At 41.3% G+C, this 27,581-nt stretch overlaps 1 protein-coding gene across 1 annotated transcript in view; it reads right to left on the bottom strand.

Moving 5' to 3' along the window:
• The window catches only part of zfta (zinc finger translocation associated), a gene marked incomplete at its 3' end in the record, with an annotated part of 38,013 nt that extends 25,256 nt beyond the window's left edge, over positions 1-12,757 (bottom strand). The window contains exon 1 of the mRNA XM_080486684.1: positions 12,504-12,757. Within this exon, the coding sequence (XP_080342810.1) occupies positions 12,504-12,633 (130 nt within the window). The 5' untranslated portion in view covers positions 12,634-12,757. The remainder of the gene's footprint in view (positions 1-12,503) is intronic.
• Positions 12,758-27,581: the final 14,824 nt, after the last annotated feature.

Genomic DNA, 27,581 nt, shown 5'->3' with positions numbered 1-27,581 from the left:
CCTCCCCCCCTCCCACGCAGAGGCAGCTGGGGGAGGCTCGCTGCACGCCCTTGAAAGTGGCTGCGCGCTTGACCCCCCTCATTCTGGCCGCGAGCTGCAACCCCCCCCCACAATACCCACATGTACTTGTACCGAAGATATGTTGTAATCTGTGTTGACGCTTTAAATGTGCCGAGATGTTTTTTTTCCTAATTACACACTGTACTCCCTCAGAGCAACAGTCTGAAATCTGCCTTTGTTTCTCCTCTTCTCACCTCTTGTTGTCTCTCTTTCCCTAAGCTTTACATGTAATTTCGTGGTACTTGTACTTGTACTTGTACTTGTACAATGACAATAAAATGATTCTGATTCTGATTCAGAATGTTTCCAGCTCTAATGCAGCTCCAACCATTGGGACTATTTTCAGGGAGTTTTGCGTGGAGTCGGACGCAGCTTCACGGAGGTGTGAATCGACTGCTACAGCCTGGAGGAGCTCCTGTTCATTGTTTTGACACCGCGGTCAGCGCTCTTCTCCTCGGAGAGCTGGAGTTTTAAAATGGTGACGTCTGGCTGCAGAGCGCCGCCTCTCTGTACTACGGCTTTGCTAACATCCACGTCAATGTGTTGCTTTGCGGGGCTTTGAGAGTAAAACACGTTCAAACAGCAACATGTTGTCATTAAAAGTTGGATAGCACAGTGCTACTTCCTTAGCCTGCTAGCTAGCTATATATATATATATAAATAAAACTAATAATAAATAATAAAATAAATAAAACTCATTTATTAATACCGTTTCAATAGATATCCATACTATAATAGTGCTAAGATATTTATTTATGGAGAATGAGCAGTATTTAATCAATTATACTTCTTGTCACTCCTTTTTGGAAATGCAAAATGATTGTATTTAATACTGTAGTCACTGTGCACTGTTGATTTTTACATTTCAATTTGAGCATGTTCAAAATATAAAATGTAATGAAATGAAAAAACCTCAGTTACTCAAGATTGCATTGTTCATTGGAATCTTTTCTATAAGCTATTCAGTTTTTTGTACTTAAGTGCTGTTAAAATGACTGTTGAATAATAATTTGCAGAATTACCAAAGTTTATACCAGTTGATATTTTTATTTTTCCCATTTGAAAAAAGTATTTGATATTTTCATTTCACTTTTTATGTTTCACTGTTCATGTGAAAGCTACATCAAAAGCAGTTTAGTTTTTATGTTGCAAGAGTCACTTCATCAGAGTGTTGATATTTACCTTTTAGTATGTTTACATTATTTGCACATGTTGGAAAAATTGCACAAATTATGTTAATTAAAATATGTTCAGAAAGGTATATTTGGTTCTAAATCAGGGACGTGGTTGCACTGTTCAAAAACAAGTTAATCTCAAAAATCAATGTAAAAAAGAATCGTGATATATTTTTGATAAATTGCCCACCCCTACTAACTCCATAACTACCTATTCTATCGGTATGTATTGCAGTGGTGTTCCTTACCATCACAGATATTGGTTCAAATACGCAAATTTTATGGTGAAACTTGTTATGTTTCACCACTTTATTACTTTTGAAAGATCAACACATATAACACAATAGGTTTTACATCACATTGAAACATAACATACATTTATAACAAAACAACCCATCCATTGGCATTCAGTGTAGCGATGGGATTCATGGCTCTTTGGAGGGAGCCGGATCTTTGGGATCAGTTCATTTCAAAAGACTGGCTCATTTGGCTCATTTTTATATTTATTCACTTTTAAGAAGCCAGCCTGTGGTTAATTCATTTTATCCTGGAAATAATCACAGGGAGGAATGATGGGCTGAGATTTGGATGAGAATAATTTCAAATTCAGATTTTCCACCAATATTTGAGTTTGAATTATTCTGAAATTGTTAGAATGTGTATAGCTTCATTTGACATGTGTGGACAAGATTTTAAAGTCTGATATAGATTAACTGTAAATATTCCACTGCCATATCCCTCTGAGTTGACAGTGAGATCACTATTTACCCTTTGTATAAAGTATGTGTTAAACTACTTTGACTTATGTTATTCATGCAACACCGAAACACTTATCAATACACAATAAAAAACAAAGCAGGCTACAATGAAGTTCCATGCAAAAGCTTTTAGTGCAAAATTTCCACCCAAGAACACTTTTAACAATACAGAAAAACTCAAAACAATATTTTAAAATTATAATAATAAATGCTTATAATAAAGATTAAAGGTGCTGTAAAAAATACTACGTTGTTGGTTAGTAAGACCATGTCTTGTTTTAGTGCAAATTTGAGAGAAAAACATTTCACATATGAATATGTTGATAGAAAACTCAATAGACTTTTATAACAGACTTAGAGTATTATATAAAGATAAAACTACAATAAATTACAGAAAAGAATGCTCATTCAGCCCACTAGTACTACTAACACAAACTGTCGAATGGACTAGTGAACTGTCCTGAGGTGCATATAGTTGCTGATTTTGGGGTAGCAGCAGGAATTGTTTTACCAGGTGCCTGGCAGGCAAAGATGTGGGCCCAGTGGAAACAGAGGCTGCTGCTGCTGGAGCTGTGGCTTGAGTGACTGTGGCACTGGTCTGACATCTGCCTGATGTGGAGGCAGAAGTACTGGCACTCTCCACTTCATGGTCAGAGTCATGCTCTCTCCTCACCTCTGAGGTTTAACAGTGGGGTGTTGAGTTTTAAAATGGCTGTGCATCTTGTTTGTGGAGCTAGACTTAAATGAAATGATCTTCTGGCAAATATTGCACTTCGCCTTACTGTCTGCCTCAAGCGAAAAGTGCATCCAAATGCTGCTGCTTTTCTTTTGGCTCATTTTGCAGAACGACTATGGACGATCCTCTGCCTCCGTCAGGTTGCTGTTGACTGACTGCACTGCCGAGTCTGAGGCACAGGTTGTTTTTGTCTTTGTTTTTCACTGAGGCACTCACGTGAAGGGAGCGTGCACAACTCCCCATGCTCTCTCCGTCTCACTCAGTGGAGGAGCAAGGAGGAGCTTGTGAGAGCGTCTGTGTGAACCATAGGTGTGAACTCAGGGAGAGAGAATAAAAAGAACGGCTCCCAACCAAACGCGACTCGGTCCCCATCGTTCATGTTAATGAGCCGGTCAAAAGATTCAGTTCGTTCGTGAACGTCACAACTCTAATTCAGTGTCTTGCTTAAGGAGTAGGGATGGCAATCGAAAACCGGTTCTGACTGAGAACCGGTTCCAATTGATCTATTCCATCGGAATCGTACACCTTAAATGTGTTTGATTCTTCTTAACGATTCATTTCCAGCATGACGCGTCGCGTTGCGGTACGTTGCATGACGTCACACACTGCGACGCAGACCTCCTTCAACCAGGAGAAAACATGGAGAGGAAGAAGGTCTAAAGTGGGAGACGATAAACGATAAACGACAAAATAATACGATACATAAATACATGTTCCACTCACCACGTCCTGAATCCACAGAGTCCACAGCCTCTCGCCTCACAGCCAGAAGGTCCCAGTTAAAAAAAAAAAAAGTCTCGGTTCAAATCCCGGCAGGAGCCTTTCTGTGTGGAGTTTTAATGTTCTCTCTCTCTCTGTGTGCTGGTTCTCCTCCGGTACTCCGGTTTACTCTGATAGTCAAAACAACCTGCACTGTGACTCCCTGAGCAACACCCCCGGCCTCCATCACCTCCTCCTGAGCTACACCCCCGGCCTCCATCACCTTCCCAGAACGCTGCACTGTGTGGCTGCTGAAGACGGTCCATTTAGTGAAGAAATGTCCTGTCGGAGGACAAATGAGGGACTTTTCATAAATGACCTCTGCTGTCAATCTGTCCCATGTAGTGAATGTCTGCTCCAGCAAGCAGACAGTGTAGACATATGCTAGTAGATTTTCACTATATGTGTGAGCCTCTAGTTTTCACCCCATATACAGTAGTAAACGATCTACTAGAGTATGTCTACTGTGTAGACATACACAATCTAGTAGAGGATAACTACTGTATGCCTATGTAATAGATCATTCTAATCCCCTCAAAATCCCCTCAAAAAAAGCACCAACACAATATGAAAACACAGGATTCCCTGCAGACCGAGAGAACGCGTTCCTCCTCCTAGGTCACTCCTCATTCCTCTCCAGTCTCCGACCTCCCAGAGAGGGTTAACTTATCAACAGCGCAAAATTCGATAAAGTGTAAATTCCAGGGGGCATCAATTGAAGGCAAATACACATTTGACTGTTCTTTTTTAAGGGAAAAATTATAATTCAAGTTTCATGTTTGGAAAAATAAAATTGTTCCTTTTGGTGTAGAAGACTGTAAAACTACTTTTTCCCCCCTCAAAAAAATACTCAAGAATCGTTAGGAGAATTGATCAAATCTTATCAATTCCCACCCCTATTAATCTACCTGTTTATTCTCCTTTAAAAAAAAAAAAATTAATAAAAAAATCGATAAAGAATTGAATCGTTAAAAAGAACCGGAAATGGAATCGGAAAAACGTATCAATTCCCATCCCTATTAAGGAGACGTTGATATGTGGATGGATAGGGAATTGAACCTGAAACCTTCCAACTGAGCCACAGCTGCCTCCTACTATAGAAACATGAGAGTGAATCCTGTATCGTTTTGCCAAGCAATCTATAGCAATTTATTATATAAGTTACACACACACATGCTGAAAATGACCCCTTCACCTAATGATAAGCCAGAACATTACCAATCATCTGTTCCTTGTCCCATTATCAACATTTCCTGAAAATATCATTCAAATCTGTTTACAACTTTTCAAGTTATGTTGCTAACAAACAAACAAACACCGGAAAAAAAACACCTTATTTTTTGCAAATGTAGCACTGATAATAATGCAACACAGAACCAAATTATCAACCCAAAATGAGACAGGAGCTCATTAGTAGCTCGGTATATGCATATATGAGCGAATGTCAGCTCATGTGTGTTGATTGGCATTACACAAAAACAGAAACATAAAGACAAAGTGACAGTATATTAACTTTACAATGCTGTCAAAATTAGAAACATGAGGAAAAATTGTTTTTGTTGGTTTTTTTTAATAGTTTGTTCTCTTAATACAGTGAAAGCCATCTGTATTAGATTATATTAGATTATGAATGATGATAAAATTAATAGAACAATGTTGGGCCCATGATCCCATTGTTCATTCACCCACATGACCACGTTTCTTTGAGGACAAAGAGAACATGTGGTCAACCATGGAAAAATTTGCCATTGGTCACGTGACCTCCACCAGAGGGCCCCCCTCAGACCTCCATGGAGATCCACCAACTCCGCCACACCCAGAGGAGGGCGCGGGTCTCGGAACCTGAGACCAGCGCAGGGAGATTGGTTAAGACGCGACCTGGCGCCACAGGGTGCCTGAAGACGAGCATCAGGTGTAAAACCCTGATGCTGCGAAACCCCCCTTAACTCCCAGTCAGATTAAAACGCTGATCGTAACAGATCAGGGTTTTATTTACAAAGCCATGCGTAGGATTCCTACAAAAAAATTTACGTGCGCCCAAAAGCTGAAAATGGCGTGCGCCCAAAAAAATTTGGATCAATATAACTGTGCGTATGCACATCTGCACACACGTTACTTTTATAGATCCCAGTCGAACTGGAAGGTTGCGCAGTTTATATCCCTCCTCAACACGCACACTTTCTACCATAAATGGTCAATGCAAAGTGCCTTGTCAATCTTTTTGAATCTCATTCAGCCAGGGCTGTAGTCAAGTCCACCCTTATCGAGTCCAAGACAAGTCCAAGTTGGGGCTTGTCGAGTCCAAGCCATGTCCGAGTCACAAGGTCCGAGTCCCAAGTCCAAGTCCAGATGAGCTCAAGAGTAAACCTTATGACAGAAAAAAAAATATTTTCACCACCACAAAATTAGAGAAATGTCATTGTACTCAACTCTTCTCATAGGGCTTTTCCACCAAAAGAACCAGGTTCTAGTTCAGGGCCGGTTCCTGGGCTTTAGGTGTTACCGTGAACATACAGTTCAGTATATTTTTACGTTAAAGCTGTAAATCCTAATAAAAGCAGCTGGAGTAGAACAGGCGTCCCCATCGACAGACAGTCAGTGTGCGCTCCCGTGGACGGGAATCAGTTTTTGCACAACACCGGCGCATCCACACTGCAGCTTTACTCACGGCTGTCACCGCACTATTTATGTGTTTACTCTGATTATCAATTGTGACAAAGTGAGTAACAATCAGTCTAATTTCAATCAGTTCTATCCACTCTGGATCATTTGAAGAGGAAAGTTTGACATATGAACATGGTGCTGCTGATTCAGTAGGAATGTTCTACTAAAGAAACAGCTAGAACACTGCAGCTTGGCTGTTTATGATTACGTGGATCTGTAAGTCTGATATTTGAAGATACTAAACATATGAGATGAATCTGGCTTCTATTCTCCACCTCACCATCAGCGCTGCAGGTTCCCCGTCTCCAAAATGTACTGCGCAAGGTTCAAAGTTTGTGTACCGGTACACACATTCCCCCGCAAAGTTAATTTTTTTAGATCACAAACTTTGTGTGGGAAGTGGCGTACGCATCTTTCAGGACCCGCTTTGTGCTTCAGCAGCTTTCTAAATGAGGCCCCTGAAGATTAAGTTCAGATTCTTCATTACTTGTTTTAATGTATTTCTTCAATTTATTTTAATGCTTTAATGTATTTATTTTAGTGCTGTCAAAAATAATGCGTTAATTTAATTAATTTGAAACATTTAATCTGTTAAAAAATTTTTACTTAATTAACGCAGTTTTGTTTACTTACGTTTTGTTTTGTTTTTTTAAACTCCCCTACCGGAGCAGCCTCATGTTCAGCGTGTCTGGGCGCAGCACCGTGACAACAGAGCAGCACAATTAGGTTACAATAAATTTTGCTGGACGAGAAATTGTCCCAGAAATTATTGCGATAAACAATAATATTGCCGTTCTGATACCATTTTTCCACTAATATATTAATAATGGTATAATAATGCAAGTATACTCTTTTAAAGATAAATATTTTTTAATCAATTGCTCCCACTATTGATGTAACGAATATGTCCCTTTTAACAGGCTTTGTCCCTACACTTTTTCACTTCAAATAAATTAAAGGCCTAACTTTCACAAATACTGGAAAAAGTTGTTGCCACACAGCTTACATCTGCTCAAGACATACATGGCATGTATGACCAGGGCTCGACATTAAGGATTTTGAGCTTTTTACTTGCCCGAAGTTTAATGGACATTTATAAGCTTGGGTAAAGTATGAATTCGACCAATAAATCCATTGTAATATGTTTCTGTAATTGTTTTTTTAATAAACTTGAGGTATATTTGACTCTAATAAAAAATTACTAGACAAACATAATAGGATTTCACAAATTATTTTTACAATTTAACTTCTTTCCATGAGAGTATCTATGCAGATTCTGACATAGTACTGAAACATTTCCACATTTAGCCTATCAGAGTTCATTTACATCTTTAATTTATTTACACACTAACAGAGTCATTTCAATTACCTTAGAATAGTTGAAAACAACTATTATATACAAGTACTGCATTAATGATTTAAAGGGAAGAATTAAATTCTTGTGCATACTAGAGAATTAATGACTAGTTTTAGACAAAAAATAAAAAGCCCCGTACTTAAGTGCTACAAAAACTTGTCATATCATACATTAACTGGTATTATTCAGTGACTAGAGTACACCAATAAAAAGACACAAACTGATGCATGACAGAGTCCAGTAATATAGAACACAAACTGACATAATGTGGATCCAGTTTGTCACTAAAATATTTTGAAAACAAGTATTAAAGCACAATTGATGAACATTCACATGTTCTTATTTCAGGTGTCTGATGGAGGGACCGCTTCAGGAACTTGCTCATCTACATTGCATTTTTAACTTCCGATCCGATCCCGATACCCAAATTTGTGAATCTGTTGATCCAATTCTGATAGCAGAGCTCTGTTTACTTTAATATTATTCTTAGCATTATTGTTGATTTTATATGAGGCTGTAATAAACTCCTCTCTACAGTAAAGTATGAAATGTACTAATGTATGAATGTATTCTCTCAAAAGGCAACTTGAGGTTAGTATCAGGTCAGAAGAGGAAGCAGTACATAGTATTTTTGTTCCATTTGGACAATATGGGGGACAATGTGTCCCTAGACAGCCATGTCAGCCTGCTGACGTGTTCCTGCTTTTTCCACCTGCGCAACATTGCTAAACTAAATGGAATGGTATCCAAGGTGGAGCTGGAGATGATTTTACATGCTTTTATCTTTTCACATTAAGACTATTGTAACGCCCCTTTTTACTTGTTTAACTCAGTCATCTCTAAAGCGCCGTCAAACCGTCCAAAATGCAATTGCTCATCTTTTAACAGAACAAAACAGGGAGCCCACATTGCTTCTTCCCTTCATGAGCTCCCGATTACCTGCTGTGTTCATTTTAAAATACTACTGCTAGCTTTTAAAGCATGACATGGCCAAACACCTTCACCTGTATGCCCCAAATGCTCTGGTCTGGCCAACACATGCTGCTTGCAGTCCCACAGACTAAGCTGAAAACCCGTGCTGACTGTGAATTTGAAGCTTTCACACAAAAGCCGTGGAATGCTCTTCACCTTCAGCTGAGATCTGTTGACTCCTGCGGTACTTTTAAAAAGCAGTTAGAAACATTTTTATTCAGGTAGGCCTTTGACTTGTAGCTGCTCAATTTTACTTTTCTGTATAACTGTGTATGTTTTTCTTGCTTCTGTATTTTAACCGTTCTTGTCGATTAAATTTTTTCTGTTTTTAGTGCTGTAAAGCAGTGATTCTCAACAGGGGGTCCGTGAACCCCTAGTGGCCCGTGGTGTAACTGCAGGGGGTCCGTGAAAATCAAACATCTCTTAAAAAAAGATCCTATAACTGGGGTCCTCAATAGGCGGCCCGCGGGCTGGAGCCACCTGGCCCGCGGCGGCCCATTAGCTGCATATCAACATGAAATAAAGTGCGATTTGTGGGTAAAGAAACTCGCTGCTCTACCTTTTTAATCCTCATCCCACACGTAGTCAAAGCCAGAGTCTAAGCACATCTGACGGAATTGCGTCAATGCTGCTCAGCGCGGGCGTCCACGGCTTTCAATTTCACGACCCGTGAAACCACACGTCATCCAACAGTGAGTCAAAATTTAAAAAAAGAAACAACATGACCTGCAGCGTGAAAATGTTGATCAGGAAAAGCTTCAGCTGAACTCTGACTGGACTGAACAGTTTAGTTTGATATTACCGACCCATACTTGATCTGCAGCAGACCAGAGCTGTCAGCAGAGTGGATCAGCACTTCAACTCTCTGCATGCAGCAGATTTAATACCAACGACCCTCCAAAGTCCCACAGCCACAAAACAGATATTGAAAACGTAACGTGATACAAGCCCTCCGTGTCTACAATATGTCGGCATTGGCACAAGAGAGCAACAGCGCATCGTCGATTGTTTCATGGAAGCTTCTCAAAGCTAAGAAACCATTTGCTGATGTTGAGTTAATTTTTTAAAAAAGGCGCAATTAATATGGTTGATGAAGTTTTAAGTCACGACGAGAAAAGAAAGAAAACAGTTGTGGAGCTGTTAAAGGTGCGTTTGAGGTGCACATAACAACACGTTTGGTAGGAATCTCAATTCCTGACCACGGATCACGATTCTGACCTGAATTCTATGATTCAGGGTCGAGGCGTCACGCCGTCACTGAGTTACAAGTAAGAGCAGGAAATGGTGGTGGATCATTACGAGTCATTACGCACCCTCAGTATTATTGTTCCGCGGTGTTGCAAACTAATACACAAAGCTGTGCACTGCGGCGGGCTGCTCTGCGCCGTTGCGTATCGTCACTTTCATTAATCTGTCAGGAATGTGGTGAATTGGGAGAATTTGTTATATCCAGCTGCCAGGACGCGCCACACAGCAGAGGAAATGAGAATCACCGTCTCAGGTGCGTCTGGTGGAGCGGGTGTTTGCCCAGGGCGTAAAACAAGTCAGGTCCGCAGCTGGGTTTAAAAATATATGACTCCACACACTAGGGCTGCTACTAACGATTAATTTGATAATCGATTAATAGGTCGATTATTTTTTCGATTACTCGATGAATCGGCTAAAAAAAAAAAAAAACATCCCAAATTGTAGGACCAGTTGATATTGAACGAACCAAACATGTTATGGTTATTTGAAAGCACATAACTGAACCAATACAAAGTTGTATACAATATATATATATGCACATGTATATAAGATGTATACAAAATAATTATTAAATAAGATTTATTTTACTTCAGGGACCACATACAGTCCACTTTCATCTTGCGATTTTATTTTATTTATTTTACCCACTGCATTTGTAATCATCCACAATATCCACACTGGATTTTTATTTTACTTTAAAATTGATTTTTTAAATTTGTTTTTATTGTTCTTGTTGATTTTATTACGAAAGTCCATTATGTTACACAGCGATGTCACGCCACACTTTTTGAGTAGTGGCGTGAAGAACGCAGAAGTTACGGCCGCAGCTACAGCTCTGCGGCCGTCCGAAGCCGTGAGCTTCCTTTATCTGTGACACAGCGGAAAACTTTCACAATCCGAACTGCAGCGTCCATCTCCTGCTGGACCTCCTCTCCTGTTACTGAGAGGAGCGTCTGAACCGTGAAGGAAGACCGCAGTGCTGTGGAGCAATGACGTTTCAATAAACCCAGTCAACAAAACAACCAGTGTGTGCAAAGCGGCGTGTGTGAACATTAACGGGAGGGTGTGTGTTCTGTTTAGTGGGAAACTTTCAGTGTTAGAGGTTGCAGACCCCTGGTCGATAGTGTCTCACCTTTAAATTCTTAAATTGTAAATCTAAAATTCTTCCACTATGTTTTTCTTTGATGTATTATTTTGGTTCTTGGTGTGTTTTATATTATTCTCACATGTAGTTTTTATTTGTATAGTTTGTGTGAATTTCCTAAAATGAGAATAATAAATATCTTTGTCCATCATTTGATTATAGTTTGCATTTTTTGCATTTTCTCTTGGTGTATTGTGTTTTAAAGAACTAATCATATTTTATTAATCCCTTTGGGGAAAATTCCTTTATCCACAATTCTCCATCCTAATTCTAGGATGCGGGGGGCACATTAAGGCGCTCATTGGGGTAATAGGGGAGCCACAGCAATGCTGTGGGAATCGAACTGATGAATTTACGATCCCAAGGTAACGTTTCTAACCTCAAGGCCACCACTGCCAATACACACTTGATGTGGCATCCATGCAAGGTGCTCAATCCATCCATTGGGAGAAGATTGGGGTTAAGAGTCTTGCTCAAGGACACTCAACATGTGGTCAGGGAGAAGATGGGGACTCGAACCTGCAACATTCTGATTGAGAGACGACCACTCCACCAGTAACTGAAACTAGCACCTTGTAATAGAGTTCAAGCATTTCTAAAAAAAAATTTAATTGGCTGATTAAATGAAGTCAGTGATGACGATATTTCTGTAATCTGGATTGTAATCTTAACAGATGCAGGATTAAGACAATGAATGAGAATGAAAAAAATGTCAGTTTCAAATTTGATTTCCTCCAATTTGACCATATTTGAAGAAATACACATGAAACTAGTACACATCAGTCCATTAAGGCTTTTAGTTCTGTGAATTTCACATCTGCAAGAAAAATAAAGGTGCGTTTATAGAATTTCAAGGATATTTTCATTCACATTTAAAAGCATTTTAAAATTATACAACATTATGTGTTAAACGTTGGTGTTTATTAGATATCAATGGCATAAAAATAGACTTTCAAAAGAAAAAAAAAGAAAAAATATGAAAACTACTATTTATTATCTCCCTGCCATTTTGGTTTATCTTCTTTATAATTCCAATGTTTCCTAATGTTTTTTGTTATTACGGGGTTGGCTCTGGGACCAGAAGAGGAGACTTTGGGGGGATGAAGACTAGATGAATCTTTAAACAAACCGTAAACCTTTTGCAAGTGTTTCAATGGGTTTTGGAAATGTTTTTGTCATATTTTAATTAGATTTTTCCTCACTGACTGAACGAAGAATTTCAAACAGTGAAAAACAGGTTGACGACTCCTGGGGGAGTTTCTGCATGTGGCCCCTGCCTGCAATGTGACAGACCTGGAGGCCCCTCTGTCCAACCCCACTCTGTCCAACCCCCCTCTGTCCAACCAGACTCTGTCCAGACCTCCTCTCTCTGGATCCCACTCTGGTCTGACCTCCTGTCTCTAGCTGCAATACCGTCGCTGCCCACTGGGGGTCATCGTGTGCCGGTGCGCTGCCTGCCTGCGTGCTGTTGAGCCTTTGTTTATAGGAGCCACAGACGGAGGGGCCATGCTGCTCCGGGCTTTGTCCCTGACACGGATTAACTGTCTGCCTCAACGGGCCGTGTCTCTCACTCCTCTCACCCCCCTCATCGCCCAAAACCCCCCCGACTGAACAGAGTGTTTTTTGTTACCTCCCGGGTCGCTGCCGTCCTGCGTCGCTTCCTCCTCCCCGCTTATTATTAATGAGAGCAGCTCGTGCTGTTCGGAGCTCCGGAGCTCCGCGGGCTCCACCGGCTCGCTTTCCCCCTGCTCCTCTTCCATCCCCGGCCCGGCCGCTGCGCGTTGCTGCCCGGCTCTTCTTCCGTTCGTCCTCCCCGTCACTGCTGGGTGGCTCCGGGCATGTCACACGCACAACAATCGCATGCTCCGGCGGGGACCCGGTTAACACCGCTCCGCGCCGCTCGACACGCAGCCCCCCCACCACCGACCCCAACTTAACTTTTCATCCAATCACACCGGCAGGTATCGGGGGCGAAAAGCACCGTGGGCCGGTGCTGCTTCGGCTGGAAGCCCTTCGGCCCTGGCCTCCTTTCGTGGATTTTAAGGTTCTTGCTTGTCTTCAGGGTGGGGAGCCGGACTAGGGGCCCCTGGGGCTCCTTAAGGGGCTCCTGGGTAAATTTAAAGAGACAGTAGCAGCGTTGACGGTGCGCAGCCACCCCGGGGGGGCCGCTAAAGCGCAGAGGCTGCTGACTCCGGTTCGGAGGTGTAGGAGCAGACCGGGGGCCCGGACTTGCCCCGTAACTCCGGCCTCCTGCACGGTCTTCCTGCTTCACACTCCCTCCATCACCTCATTTCACTATTTCCTGGTTCCTCATCAATCAACAAGTTTATTAAAACTCAAATCAGCTAGGACACCAAAACAAGTGCTCTTCTCACCTGAAATAGATAAAAGTCAATGAATAATGACAAAAACATCATGCAGTCAAATAGCGAAAAAAAAAAGAAGACATGATCCTCTCTGTTTCGCGAGTGTCCGCCATTCTTTATGACAACATCACGGGCGGTATCCGTTGAGGAAGGCGCAAAAATTGAAGTTATGTGCACAGTTGTCGGGTGTCGTAACAATTCTGCTCGCAATAATGTCTCGTTTTTTAGTTTACCTACTGTTAAACAGCGTGAAGCCGTGATGTTCGATACCACCGATTTCCTTTTCGATCCGATATCGAGTAAAATTCAGGCTGGTATCAGCGATACCGACCCAATACCGATACTTAAAATTTTAGAAAGGAGATACAAACACTTGCTCTTTTGTAATACTGGGTGACTCAAATTGAATTTGCCAGTAAAATATTTAAATAAATAAATAAATGCCACAATAATTGCATACATTTTTCAATACCTACATTTTAAAATATTTATTTAAAAGTTAAAGCAAATTAGACTGATTGTAAATCAGTCTAATTCAGTCTAATCAGTCTTTTCTAGTATATATATAAGTTCATCATGGCTGTTATATCGAAATTGCTCCGTATAATTTAATGACATCTAGTCTATGTAATCCATTTTAAATGATCAATTCTTTAGGAAACCTTACCTGAATAAATCTAGCCTTTACCTATGTGACATTATCTCAGTGATACACATATTATTACTCCAAGCCGAACTCATGCAGCTATTTGAAGCATGTATTTATTTTGTTACTTATTTAATAACCATAGCCACTTAAAGCTCCACATTGTCTCCCTCTATACCTGGACAGTGCCGGCCTGCAGCACCGAAGGACTCCGCCAGCGACGTCTGTCTTGCCCCAGCAGCAGCACCTGTGCTCTCCTCTTCTGTCCGCCTCATATTCGGTGTTGTGGTTCACCCTGAGGTGTTTCACAAGGTTAGTTGTGCTGCCACAACTCCTTACGGTTTTTCCACAAACATCACAAACCCCATCTTTGCTGTTTGTGGAGCTGAAATACCTCCACACGTGGCTCCGTTTACGCTCTGCCATTGCGTCTGACTGACTTACTGCTCAGTGCGCACTTATCCAGGTGGAAGAAAAAGTAGTTCCTACCAACCACATATCATTTAGACAAGATCTCAATCGTTTAGTTACTTCCCACTGTGGTCCTGTTAATGATATACAATACCTCAAGTGACTCAAGTATCAAAAGTATCAGTGTTATGATTTGAGAATCGATTTTTGAGCATAGAGATCTGGTATCGGAAGTATCGATATTTCAGTATCGATCCGCTCATCACTAGTGTGAAGGGCAAAAAATCAAAGAATGAACTCGCGGACGTCAAGGACAGCGGCTCACAAAACTTTACAGATCGGACATAAAACCTCCAAGCTACAAATACACACGAGTATGTGAAGAGCAGTTTGTTAAGGGTAAGTTTCTTTGTCCATTACTACCCATTTTTTAAAATAACAGGAAAAAACATTTTCTTTGTAGGAAGGCCTGTGTATGAGATGCACGAGGCAGATGTAGACTGGGCCCCCACACTAAAACTTGGACACTCCACAATCAGAAGTGCGTCAGTTGCTGGATCAGTTGAATGTGGTGAATGTTTGAATAGAAGAAAAGCAAGAGCACAGGATTCCAAAATGTCTGCTGGTGCCAACAACTTTGATGTGGAGCCTTCCAGAGACAGTGAAGACGTTACATGTAAGTTGAGTGTCCCGAAAAATGTGCACAATTTTGTGAAAATACAAATTGTTTGTTCATACAGAATCATTGATGTATTCGTTCATTTATTCATTCATTCACTCATTCACTCAAGTATACAGTGATGTTTTACTGTCTGTGAAATACCTTTTGACCCTGGCATAATTATGTGACGTTTTATTGGAGTAGAAGTTTATTAAGATTAAAAAAATGTCACGACAAAATGACAGAATTGTGAATATTTCTTTTAAGACTACTTTTTTTTTTTTTACAGCTACCTTGGGCCAGTCAGAAGATTGCAGTGAAGACATTACATCTGAAAAGTCGTCACCTGTTGGTGCAGGACCTATCCCTGGCCAGCCTATGGACGTGGATCATGAAATTCAAACAGAGATGCCAGCTTCTGAAATAAATGACCTTGAGGAAGGACTGAAAGATGCCAATGAACAAATATATGAACTTCGAAAGAAAGTAGATGACCTTTCCATGAATGAGGATTCATTTAGAAATGACAATGAGAAAGTCAAGGTTTATACGGGCTCATCCAGTTTCAGTGTTCCTTATGTGTGTATTTAACTTTGCTTCACCTTATATAACAACCACACATAAGAATGTATTGAGCCAATTTCAAGAACTTCTGATCGTACTGATGAGGCTACGTTTAAACACTCCATTCCAAGATTTAGCCTATCGTTTTGGAGTCTCTGTTTCCACCGCGAGTCGTACCTTTATCGTTGGTTACCAGTCATTGATGTCAGATCGTCATTCTTAATTGTTTGGCCAGAACTCAAAGTGTTACAGAAAACCATGCCGCTTTCATTCAGACAGTCATTTGGGAATAAGGTGGCTGTCATCTTAGATTGCTTTGAAGTATTTATCGACCGTCCATCATGGCATGGTCAAATTACAAACACCATAACACTGCTAAATGTCTCATCGGGGTCACGCCACAAGGAGTGATTTCTTTCATCTCAAAAGCATGGGGCGGCCGTGTGAGTGACGAGCATATTACGGAAAACTGTTCAATATTAACAAATTTGCTTCCTGGAGATTTGGTGCTGGCAGATGGAGGATTTGACATTGCAGACAGTGTTGGTTTCTGTTGTGCCTTCACCTTCTTCATCCCTGTTGAGGAAGGATTACTCGTAATACACGTCCGTGTTCACTATTTTTATTTCTTTATAGCACCGGGAGAACATCAGTGACTATAGATTGACAGAAGATTCCCGCTCACCAAAACAGACGTAAAGTGCCGTATACTGACGGAAAAAAACCCATTTACGACAGTCAGGCAGGTATTTACGTCACATGAAGTGACCGTATAACTTACAATAGCAGCACATATGAAAACAAATACACCATATATATTGTAATATGGAATAACTCAAAATAAACAAACAGTGTAAATGAGGGCACAAAACCCAACACCCCCACTTGTTCTCATCATCTCAGATCAAACATTTTGAACAAGCTTAGTCTGCAAAGAACCATTTCTTGAACTTTGTCATTTTAATTTTTGTTGCAGGTTTTGTGAAAATGTCTGCGATCATTTCCTCTGATGGACAATAAGCAAGGTCTATTATACTCTCACTCAGTGCATCACGTATGAAATGATACATCAATGTGTTTTGATCTCTGTATGTTCACTGGATTCTTGCTCAGTGCGATGGCTCCTTGATTGTCCCCATGGATTTTAGTACAAGTGTGTTCTTTGTTATCCATGCCACTTAGCAGTTGAGTCAAATACATGCTTTCTTGAGTGGTGGTTGCTAGACCAATATATTTGGCCTCACAAATTGACAGAGCCACTGCAGGTTGTTTCTTTGACTTCCAGGAAATAGCAGGGCCTTGTTTTGTCAGGCTGAAACAGTAACCTGTGGTGCTGCGTCTATCTTCTACAGCAGATGCCCAATCAGAGTCACTATAGGCAATCAGGCTCAAATCCTCCTCGCTTTTCCTTAAAGTTAGTCCATAATCACTTGCACCTTTTAGGTATCTCAGGACATGTTTAGCAGCTACTAGGTTTTCTGAGTTTAGGTGTGCTAATGTTTGAGACGGTTTGCTTACAACCCAACTGATGTCTGGTCTGGTACATGTCATGGCATATATGAGACTGCCTACAATCTCTCGATACTCTTTGGGATTAGCCACCTCATTATTACCTTCTTCATTTGAGTCTCCTAACTTTTGTTCACACGCGGTGGATCTAGGTTTACAATCTGACATGTTGAACCTTTCAAGCGTTTTTACAATGGACCTTGTTAGTTTCATGTTGATCTCTTCTCCCTTTTGTTTGAACTGAATGCCCAAAAAGTAGATATTTTCCCTAAATCATCTTGAACTTTGACCTCATAGTTTGCTTGAATTCTTTGAGGAGGTCGCTATTGCTGGCTGCAATGATGAGGTCATCTACCCAGTTAATCACCATGATGACATCATTATCTAGCTCTTTCTTATACACACAGTGATCAGATTGGTTTTTCACACAATTGTTTTGTTCCAGGTAATCATTTAGAAGTCTGTACCAGTTCCTCCCAGATTGTTTTAGACCATAAAGGGATTTCTTTAACTTGTACACTAATTTCTCTCCTGTCTCTGGTGACTTTTCAAAACCTTCTGGCTGCACTAAGAAAATTTCTTCTTCGATTGGAGCATGTAAATTGGCTGTTTTAACATCCATCTGATGAATAATGAGGTCATTTTGTATGGCTCCCTTCATCAGTGCCCGTACTGACGTGATGTTGCCTGTTGGGGCAAAAGTTTCATGATAATCAATGCCTTCTGTTTGACTGTATCCCGTTGCTACATATCTTGCTTTAAAGATCTTTTCCTTTTCAGCATTTTCCTTTAGTGCATATACCCACTTTCCTCCTACTGTAGCTCTACCTTCAGGTAAAGGGGTAAGTTCAATGTGTCATTTTCTTTGAGTGATTCGATCTCTTCCTTCATAGCTTGCTCCCATCTGGGTGCTTTAGGTGACATCCGGGCTTCGCTATAAATTTGGGGGACTCCACACACTGCCCTGTAACAATGATCAACATTTATGTTAGTTGCATTCTTATCTTTTATGTCAAGTAGATAGTCTTTTAAGTATGTGGGCGTTTGCTTTTCTCTTTTTGGGTAGCGGCAGAGTGTAGGCAGTAGGAGCTTCAAGCCCCACATGCATCAAATTACCTGATCTGAATGAACGGAGCCACAGCCTGAGCATGAACACTTTCACTTTACTGCATGCAATACACACTGCATGGTGAGAGAGAGGCGAGCTACACAAATGTAATACACACTGCATGGTGAGAGAGGGGAGAGCTACACTAATGTAATACACACTGCATGATGAGAGAGGGGCGAGCTACACTCATGCAATACACACTGTATGGTGAGAGAGGGGCGAGCTACACTCATGCAATACACACTGCATGGTGAGAGAGGGGCGAGCTACACTAATGCACCATCAGTGTGGATCAGGAGGAAACAACCTGAAACAGCAAGAGGAGACCAGTAACCAGGGAGTTCAGTCCTAACATAGTAATTATGTGCTATATAAGAGGAAGTTTTATTCACTGACAAGAAAATATTGTAGATAATATTAAAGAATTAATAGCATACTTTGCATGCAGTCCTTTCTGATGACACCAGGTGGCGCTCAGCCCCACCTGCCCCTAATGACCAGTTGCCTGTGTGTGTGTGTGTGTGTGTGTGTGTGTGTGTGTGTGTGTGTGTGTGTGTGTGTGTGTGTGTGTGTGTGTGTGTGTGTGTGTGTAAGAGAGAGAGTGGCGCTGTGAAAGCCGTCCTGAGGAGGCAGTGTTTAGTAGCGGTCTCACCAATGACTGATTACCCTATGAATTAATGAAACCAATCAGTGTCATTTGTTGTCCAGCCTTGGGGCGCTAGCTCAGTGATGGGCTTAAAGTCAGTTCTGGTTTGTTCGAGCATTTCTAGAAGATGTCAAGATGACGATAACAAGCTGTGAGTCTCTGAAACAACTCTGATTTACCCGTTTGATTGGAAAAATGGGGCTGAAAAATCTGCAGGTCAGGTTCAACTTTCTCCATCATAGTTATTTATTTAACTCATTGACTGCCAGGCATTTTCAGCTTTGGGAAGTGCGTTCTGCCAGCGTTTTCAGGGGATTTGACCCAACTTTGAAGGGCCACAGAATATGCATTTTGTTAGACTATGTAAAACAAAACCAAGGGCACCAAATTAAAGATTAGGATCTCTGCTTTCATCTGGAAAAAACTGTTTGTTTCTACCTTTTACCGTTCATGAGCAATCTGCCGTAGAACATAGCAAAGTTTCACCCAAAACACCTGCTTCTGACCAAAAAACAGAGAAAACAAGCTTTTTGTAAACAGTAACTTATCAAGCAGAAAAGTGACTTTTATATGCATTTTTGTTGTGTGTGTGTGTGTGCGCGTGTGTGAGTGTGTGCTTTTTCAATCCTCCCAGGCCCAGTAGTTCGGCTTTGTGTGGTAGAAGGTGAAACAGTCTCCTGTGTGCAAGGGAACACGACACGCTGCGCACCACTTGTTGGTCTCCTTGCGAAGACCCCTACCCCCTACCCGACATCTTCTCGTCGGTCTCTCCTTCTTGCTGGTGGCCATCAGGTGGATGCCATCCAGATGGCAACCACTCATCTGAGGAATCCGGATCTGGTTCGCTGTAAGAGCCCGCGTCACTCGAGCCAGCCGGTGATACGCTCCGTGAGGCACCAGGTGTCTCCCGGCGCCGCGGTCTTCCTCCCCGCAACGCTGGCTCCCCAGATGGACCCTCACCTGGATCTCCGCTATCTCCCCTCTCAACCTCACTCACCGATCCGCGGGTCAAACTCTCCCACGGTGTTAACTGTTTATAACCGCCCTTCTTCGCCATGTCTCTTGCTATCCTGTCTCTCTCTAAACCGCTATCTCTCGCTAATGCTAACTCCCGCCGCTCCGCTACCTGCTCACACCACGTTCTCCAAACACTCCACACACTTCCGCCTCTCGGCAGACTTTTGACCCCACCGATCGCGCAATACTGCATTCTAGTGGCATCGATTAATCATTACAGGTAATGTCTCAGTATAAAGGCTCATTCATAAGGTGCGCCAGACATTTCTACAGCCCGCTGTGTAAAAAAATGAAAAACTCGTCAAAGTCGTCAATGGCAGTGAGCGTTACTATACATTATACTCGTCAAACTCGTCAATGGCAGCCAATGAGTTAATTAATTTTCTTAATCTAAATATGCACAAACAGAAACGTGTTGAGGATTTTGAAAATGTGTACAGGTTTGTTAATGCCGTACTGCAGGGAGGTGGCAATTATTCCCATCTCAAAACTAATCTCCTGACACCACCACAACGTCTGAATATTCAAATAATCCCGTCCAGCCAAAGTAATTTGGCCGTTTTAATGTCCGCTCAGCTTGAAATTTGCCAGCAAAACCAGTCTGTTGTCCAGGTTTGGCAGGTTGTCCGCTCATTAAGGTGTGTTAACAGTTAAATATGTGTCCGTGCACAGTGGCGTGTCCGCCCAGTACAGGGTGTCCGCTCTTACCAGGTCCGCTTGTCAGAGGTTCTACTATATACAGTACTCAGCTGGTAGAATAGTGTTCAGCTAGGGGAGTCTGTTCAGCTGGTGGAGTTGTGTTCAGCTGATGGAGTCATGTTCAGTTGGTGAAGTAGTGTTCAGCTGGAGTCATGTAGCTGGTGAAGTAGTGTTCGGTTGGTGAAGTGCTGTTCAGTTGGTGGAGTAGTATTCAGTTGGAGGAACTGTGTTCAGTTGGTGGAGTAGTATTCAGTTGGTGGAGTCATGTTTAGCTGGTGGAGTAGTATTCAGTTGGTGGAGTTGTGTTCATGGTGGAGTAGTATTGAGTCGGTGGAGTTGTGTTCATGGTGGAGTAGTATTCAGTCGGTGGAGTTGTGTTCAGTTGGTGGAGTAGTATTCAGTTGGTAGAGTTGTGTTCAGTTGGTGGAGTTGTGTTCATGGTGGAGTTGTGTTCAGTTGGTGGAGTTGTGTTCAATTGGTGGAGTTGTGTTTAGTTGGTTGAGTCGTGTTTAGCTGGTGGGGTTGTGTTCAGTTGGTTGAGTTGTGTTCAGTTGGTTGAGTTGTGTTCAATTGGTGGAGTTGTGTTTAGTTGGTGGAGTTGTGTTTAGTTGGTGGAGTTGTGTTCAGTTGGTGGAGTCATGTTCAGTTGGTGGAGTCGTGTTCAGATTGTGGAGTTGTGTTCAGTTGGTGGAGTTGTGTTCAGTTGGTGGAGTTGTGTTCAGTTGGTGGAGTCATGTTCAGTTGGTGGAGTCGTGTTCAGATTGTGGAGTTGTGTTCAGTTGGTGGAGTTGTGTTCAGTTGGTGGAGTTGTGTTCAGTTGGTGGAGTCGTGTTCAGATTGTGGAGTTGTGTTCAGTTGGTGGAGTTGTGTTCAGTTGGTGGAGTCGTGTTCAGATTGTGGAGTTGTGTTCATCTGGTCCCCCTGTTAACTGGTGACCGTCTTCTGCCACCAGCCATTAGTAGCAGCTGATGTTAAAATAAGACAAACAAATGGTACGATACTTTAAACTTTCTTGGGAATGCTGTTCACCAGAACAGCTGCAGATTTTGGTTTGGTTTTTAACATGTGCTGTGACGTGGGACGCAGTGGCGGCTGGCCAATGCTGTAATTCTGTCAACAATCTAACAATGGGCTCTGAATTGTATTCACTTCATTTTCTATAGATAATCTTTGATAAAAGAGAGAGTTTCTTGATTTCTCTCTCTCTAGTACAGGTAGTGTGTGAGAGCAGCCTGGGGCGCTGCAGAAAGCCGCCCGAGGAGGCGGGGTTTAGTAGTGGTCTCACCAATGACTGATCAACACCAGAGTGACTAACATCAGATTTGACCAATCAGCCTTATTGATTGGTTTAATTCTATGTCAGTCACCTTATTTGCTGTCCGAGAGTTGGGGTACTTTTTAAAGCACCTCTCGCCCAGTGATTGGCTTAAAGTCAGTTCTGGTTTGTTCTGGTGTTTCTTTGAGATGTTGAGATGAAGATAAGAAGCAGTGAGTCTCTGATTATTGACTCTGTCACATCTCTTCTAATTTATCCTTTAAAAGAAGAAATTTGGCTGAAAAGCTGCAGGTCAGGTTCAACTTTCTCCATCATAGTTATTTTTAAATTCACACAAGCAGAAATGTGTTCAGAATTTTGCAAATGCGTCCAGGTTTGTTAATGTTTATAAATATTTAGAAATACTCAGATTTATTATTAATTATTTTTTTGAGGTTTCTTTCAAAGCATTCTAAAATGGTGTTGTTTGAAAATATACCTGATATTACTTTTGTTTATCCAAAACTCAGACTAACTCTCATTTCAAGTTAACCAGACCCAAAACACATTCATTTTCTAAAAGGGACTAATGAAGCTTCTGCTTGTATTTGTTTTACAAGTCTGTTAATAAAAGAGTCTTAATAAGAGCTCTCTATTCACTAGCTGTTTAGAAGTGTACACATTTCATCACTGGGGGCCTCTCTCAATCTAAAAAATGACTGTTGTAATGTGGTTAATAAACGCACTGTATTTAAATTAAGTTAACGTTGGCTGAAATTGAATAATAATGGAGAGCCCCATGTAAGAAATTTACCACCAGCCGCCACTGATGAGACGCTCAAGGAAGACAGTCACAAGTTAACAGGGAAAGCAGTCACTTCAAAACACCGGTTGTATCAGCGGCTCGAAGACTTCCCGAGTCCCAATACTCGTACCGAGTCACTCCGTGGAACTCCCACTGAATCCTCTGGTCGGCCACCATACCAAGAAATGTCTGCGCTTCGTTCTTGATTTCTGTGCGCCTATCTCTGGAGGTTCCCCTGGTGGAATCGATGTGGTGGCCTCTGCAGACATGTCCGGGGTGGGGTCCTGGGGTCCTGGGGTGAGCTGGAAGTTACGGCTCATCTGAGGTTTTCTCACTGAGTCTCACTTTCCTGCGCTGCTTTCTTGCTGCTTGCTCAGATTTGAGGTGGAATTTTTCACCGTGGCTAAAAGTGTTCTTCCCACACAGAGTGCACAGTGAGCGAGGTTTTGTCACCTTTTACTGAGTCAAACTGAACGTAATGTCAGTATTTTCCAGCATTAAACACTGCAGGGTCCTGCTCTCTGCTGCACTCCGTGATGTCTCCTGTTGTTTACATTGACGTCGTCCAGCTGAGATGTCAATGTTACAGGACAGTCTCATAAGACAAAATGACGGTTTGGTAACGCAGCCTGTTTGCGTGAAAGTAACGACAGTCTAATTACTGTTTTTACAAAAGCAATCCCTGACTTTACTCGTGACTTGTAAAAAGTAGTCAGATTACAGTAACGTATTACGGCCCATCAGTGGTCCCCAAAGCCAGGGCGGAGAAACACAACCTGACAATCCCACCCTGCATACCGAGGACCTCTGGATTTTGCAGATGAGTCAGACAGGCCTTTATTTTGTAGTTGACGCTATTATTTACCTACAAAGACATGCATACATGACAGTTACATTTTGTTGGGAGCTCACTTTAATATAAATCCGGTTTCAGTTTAACAAAATCAAGAGGACAGTAAGAAAAACATACGAACCTCCACCCAAATCCTCCCAATGCGATGTTTCTAAAAGTAGAGGGAAAAAAACGGATTTGCATTATTATTTTTGTTTTGATGTGAATTCTTTTTGTTTTTTGTTTTCTGTAATAAATCACGATCAATCTCTCTCTTTTTTTTTTTTTTTTTACTTAAGGCTGAAGCTTGAAATGGATATTTATGGCAGACTCATGGAATTAATGCAGTCTCAACACACAGAAAGTTAATTTAAATTTAAAGACCATTTTTATAACTTTCTTTCAGCTTTGGGTGAAACTGTTTCTATCTATGTTTCGCAAAAAGAAGAAGAAAAAAAATCATCTTTCTATTATGAAGCAAATATGTATCAAAAATCTATTTCAAATGTATTAACAGATATGCCTTTTCATTTTCAGATTAAAACTGCTTGTCTGACTCTTAAATAAAGTTAATACTCAATCATCCAAACTGAAACTTACATGACTGCTTATTCTCTGACTTCATTAAAATGAAAAAAGCTAATTATGTTTAAGATTTATTTTCAAAAGATACCCCAGCAAATAGTTACCAAAATTCAATTTGAAATGTAAAATGTAAAAATAAATTACATTAGCAGAAATGCTTTTTGCATTTCAAGGTTATGGCTGCATTATTTGACTCTTAAATACAATTAATAATACATCAACCAAACTGCATTTTCATTTTCTTATTTAAGTTGCACATTTTATGACAGAACTCCAAAAAACCAAAGACGGGTTGCTTTACCATTTTCATGCCCGTCCCGCAAAAAAAAAAGATCAAAATTCAATTCCACTTGGCAACCCCAAGCGGCGCAGGAGAGTGACATCATAAGCCACTCTTCTTCTTCTGACTGTGCTGCGCATCAAATATGCCAGGAGGCGCTGTGCATGTTTGAGCTGGAGCAAGAGAAGGGTCAAGAGGTTGAGATGGACAAAGCAGCTCAAATGCAGTGTTCTATCATTGAGTCAGGTGGAGCGAAATCGTGCGTCTGCGTCAAACTGAGCCTCCGAGTGTCTAAAGTTTACGTCTGACTGCTTCGAATCCCACAGTCTGAAAGACAACGATGTTGGGCCTGGCCTCCATGCTCAGCCCCTCCGGACAAGGTGTGTGTGTGTGTGTGTGTGTGTGGGGGGGGGGGTGACCACATTTCTTTGAGAACAAAGAAACATGTCGTAACCACTGGAAAAATTCGCCACTGGTCACATGACCCCCGCCAGGGGGTCCCAAGCAACCCCTCCGTGGAAGCTCCGCGCCCCGCTCCTGCACCCCACCAACTCCATCACACCCATAGTCTGGAAACCTGAGACCGCCTTACGCCCCTAGTGGTTGTCACGGTCACCACACTGAACCCGCTGTCTGCCTCCCTCTGGTGAACGTTCGAGGTGGCTACATCCAGTCACATTGACCCGCCAACTTCTGCTTCCACTTGGTGGACGTTCGAGGTCATTACATCCATTCACCCTCATCACTCCAGAGCCACACACACACACACACACACACACACACACACACACACACACACACACACACACACACACACACACACACACACACACACACACACACACTCACACACACACGCTCTTTGTACATAGTGTTGCTGTTTAGTAGATTAGATCTCCGTGTTAGATGACGTTTGATACTTGGATGTGTTAATTTATAAGATGATTTCAGGATTATTCATGGATTAATACATTTTTGTTAATAAACGCCTGTTAGCTGAATTGAACGATTCCAGAGGCCTGTACTACTATAACTTCAAGGATTAACTCTGGTTTTCCGTACTACGACGCTTGCTCACTTCTCACCAGGATAAATTGGTAAATGGTAACTTACACTGAAGGTCTAACCTGCTCCGGAGCAGGATATGTTCTGGATAAGAGGTCAGAGCTCCGCCTCCTGACCAATCAGATCTCTTGGAAAATGACCAGCCCATTCTTACATGATGATGATTGGTGGGCAGGTTCAGCACTGAGCTGCAGCTGAGAGGAGAGGATAAATTAATTTAGAACAATCTTTTTAACATAATAAAATAAATCCTGGTCACTGAAGCTCTGAAGGATGTTTTTTTTCTTGACTTGTTCCAGGTCTGTTTATCTCCACGAAGGTTGATCTGGAATAATGAAGTTAATGATCACACCTGACAGAACTGCAGAAACATGAATTTATGGAACCAGAACTACTCGTGCCGTCACGGTGATGAATTAATATTCCAACATAAAACACAAGAGAAACTCAGCCTCTAAACAACTGGATGGAAAATCTAAAGTAAAAGAAGATCAGTGAGGAAATTCAGCCCGACATGTTTCTGCTGGAATAAAGTGAAACTGAGTGATCAGCGGACATGCTGTCCGTTTATATCATAGATGAATTAATATCGTTTAATCTCACTAAGTCACGCATGACTGTCAGGGCCTGCAAGGCCTTCTCTGCAGGCCTAAGAAAAATATCAGAATCACAGACTGATGTTGATTATAGTTTGTCCATGAATACTTCTTAAATAATTCCAAATGATCTGTTCGCTTCCTCTCATAGTTTCTGCCCCGGCCGGCTGCACTGCTTCCAGACTGTCCTTCCATATTAAAGCTTTTAATTAATCACATTTCAGCCATCACCTGTTGCCGGGTAAAGAAATCTGCCTGAGGCCTTCACTTTCAATTCTGCAGGCGTCTGCAGTGTAAAACAAGCGTCGGTCACACTGCTGCTTCAACCAATCAGATTTTGTTATTGGCGACTCAGGGCCTTATAGAAGGCCTAACGTGACGTCAGTGTATTCAAGCCCTCTGATTGGATCTTCAGAGACTTCACTCTGCAGCTAGCTGACTGCATCTGCAGCGAGCTGCATGAACAAAAATATAGTTGTGTTGATTTAATCGTGGTTTTATCAACCTTCAATGACTAAAGGAGAAGATAAAGACATTTGGTTTTTGAAGACGGACTTTTCCAAGAGGTCATTGAACGCACCACGGCACTCCAGCGCAGACTTCCGGTGCAATTTATCTGCACTCACTACAAACTCAATAGCAGGATTCAGGTTTATATTATTTGCCATTATATTATTTTCCAGACGATGAAAAGCTGACGTTTGTCACTGTCCTCGACCCCCAGAAGTTTTTGGAAAAGCAGCTGCTATTTTATGCAGCTACAGCAGAAGGAGAGACTGAACTTGGATTTTTTTCATCAGTAAAGGTATTTATTCTGGCTACACGAGTATCTATCTGTAATGCAAAAGCTTTTTATACAGCATTTCTGCATGGTAACATGGTTTTTGTGGCCATAAAAACGTTATTGAGGGGTGGATTGAGTCAGACCAGCACTAGTAAAGGTCTCGGTCTGAAATGCACGGCCCTGCCACTGCATTATTGTGTATTTATTGTTGACATTCACTAGTTTGTAACAGTCTGTGCTCGGCTCTCACACCTTCCCTTTTATTTAAGATTGTTAGATTTTTACACAGAAATATTAAGTAACTTAAATAAACTTCTTTTCAAATGAGACTGATATTTTGGTAACAAGCTATTTCCAGATTCTCTGGTGGTGCCCCCTTTTATTATTAATGAATAAATAACCAATGTATTCAAATTAATAATCTTTCATTAATAAATTATTTTTGATAATTTATTAACTTTAAGTAATTACTCAATTACTTTAGCAGTTGTTAATGTAAGTGAGTTTACTTCCATTAATAATTTTCATTTTTCATAAATTACTTCCAGTGATTTATTACTTTCAGTAATCTATTACTTACAGTAATTTAATGCTAATAGCCACCCCTAAATCCCAACAACAAATCTTCATCTCAAGAAATTATCATTTTATGAAAATATTTGACCGAAAACTGTAGATTCTGAAGAGTTGTTTCCAAAATATGTAGATAACATCTGTCCACTCTGATGACATCACTAACTGCAGCTGTGTCCATCAGTGTTGCATCATTCACACCAAGAATTACACAATACCATGTCGATCAAAGTGTGACCACTTAACCTGCATATCCTGACTTTCCAAATAAAAGCCCAAAACACCTTCAAAATAAAAGTTTAT

The sequence above is a fragment of the Lipophrys pholis genome (assembly GCF_963383615.2).
Source record: "Lipophrys pholis genome assembly, chromosome: 18".
Taxonomy (NCBI): domain Eukaryota; kingdom Metazoa; phylum Chordata; class Actinopteri; order Blenniiformes; family Blenniidae; genus Lipophrys; species Lipophrys pholis.
This window is presented reverse-complemented; position numbering and strand designations above follow the sequence as displayed.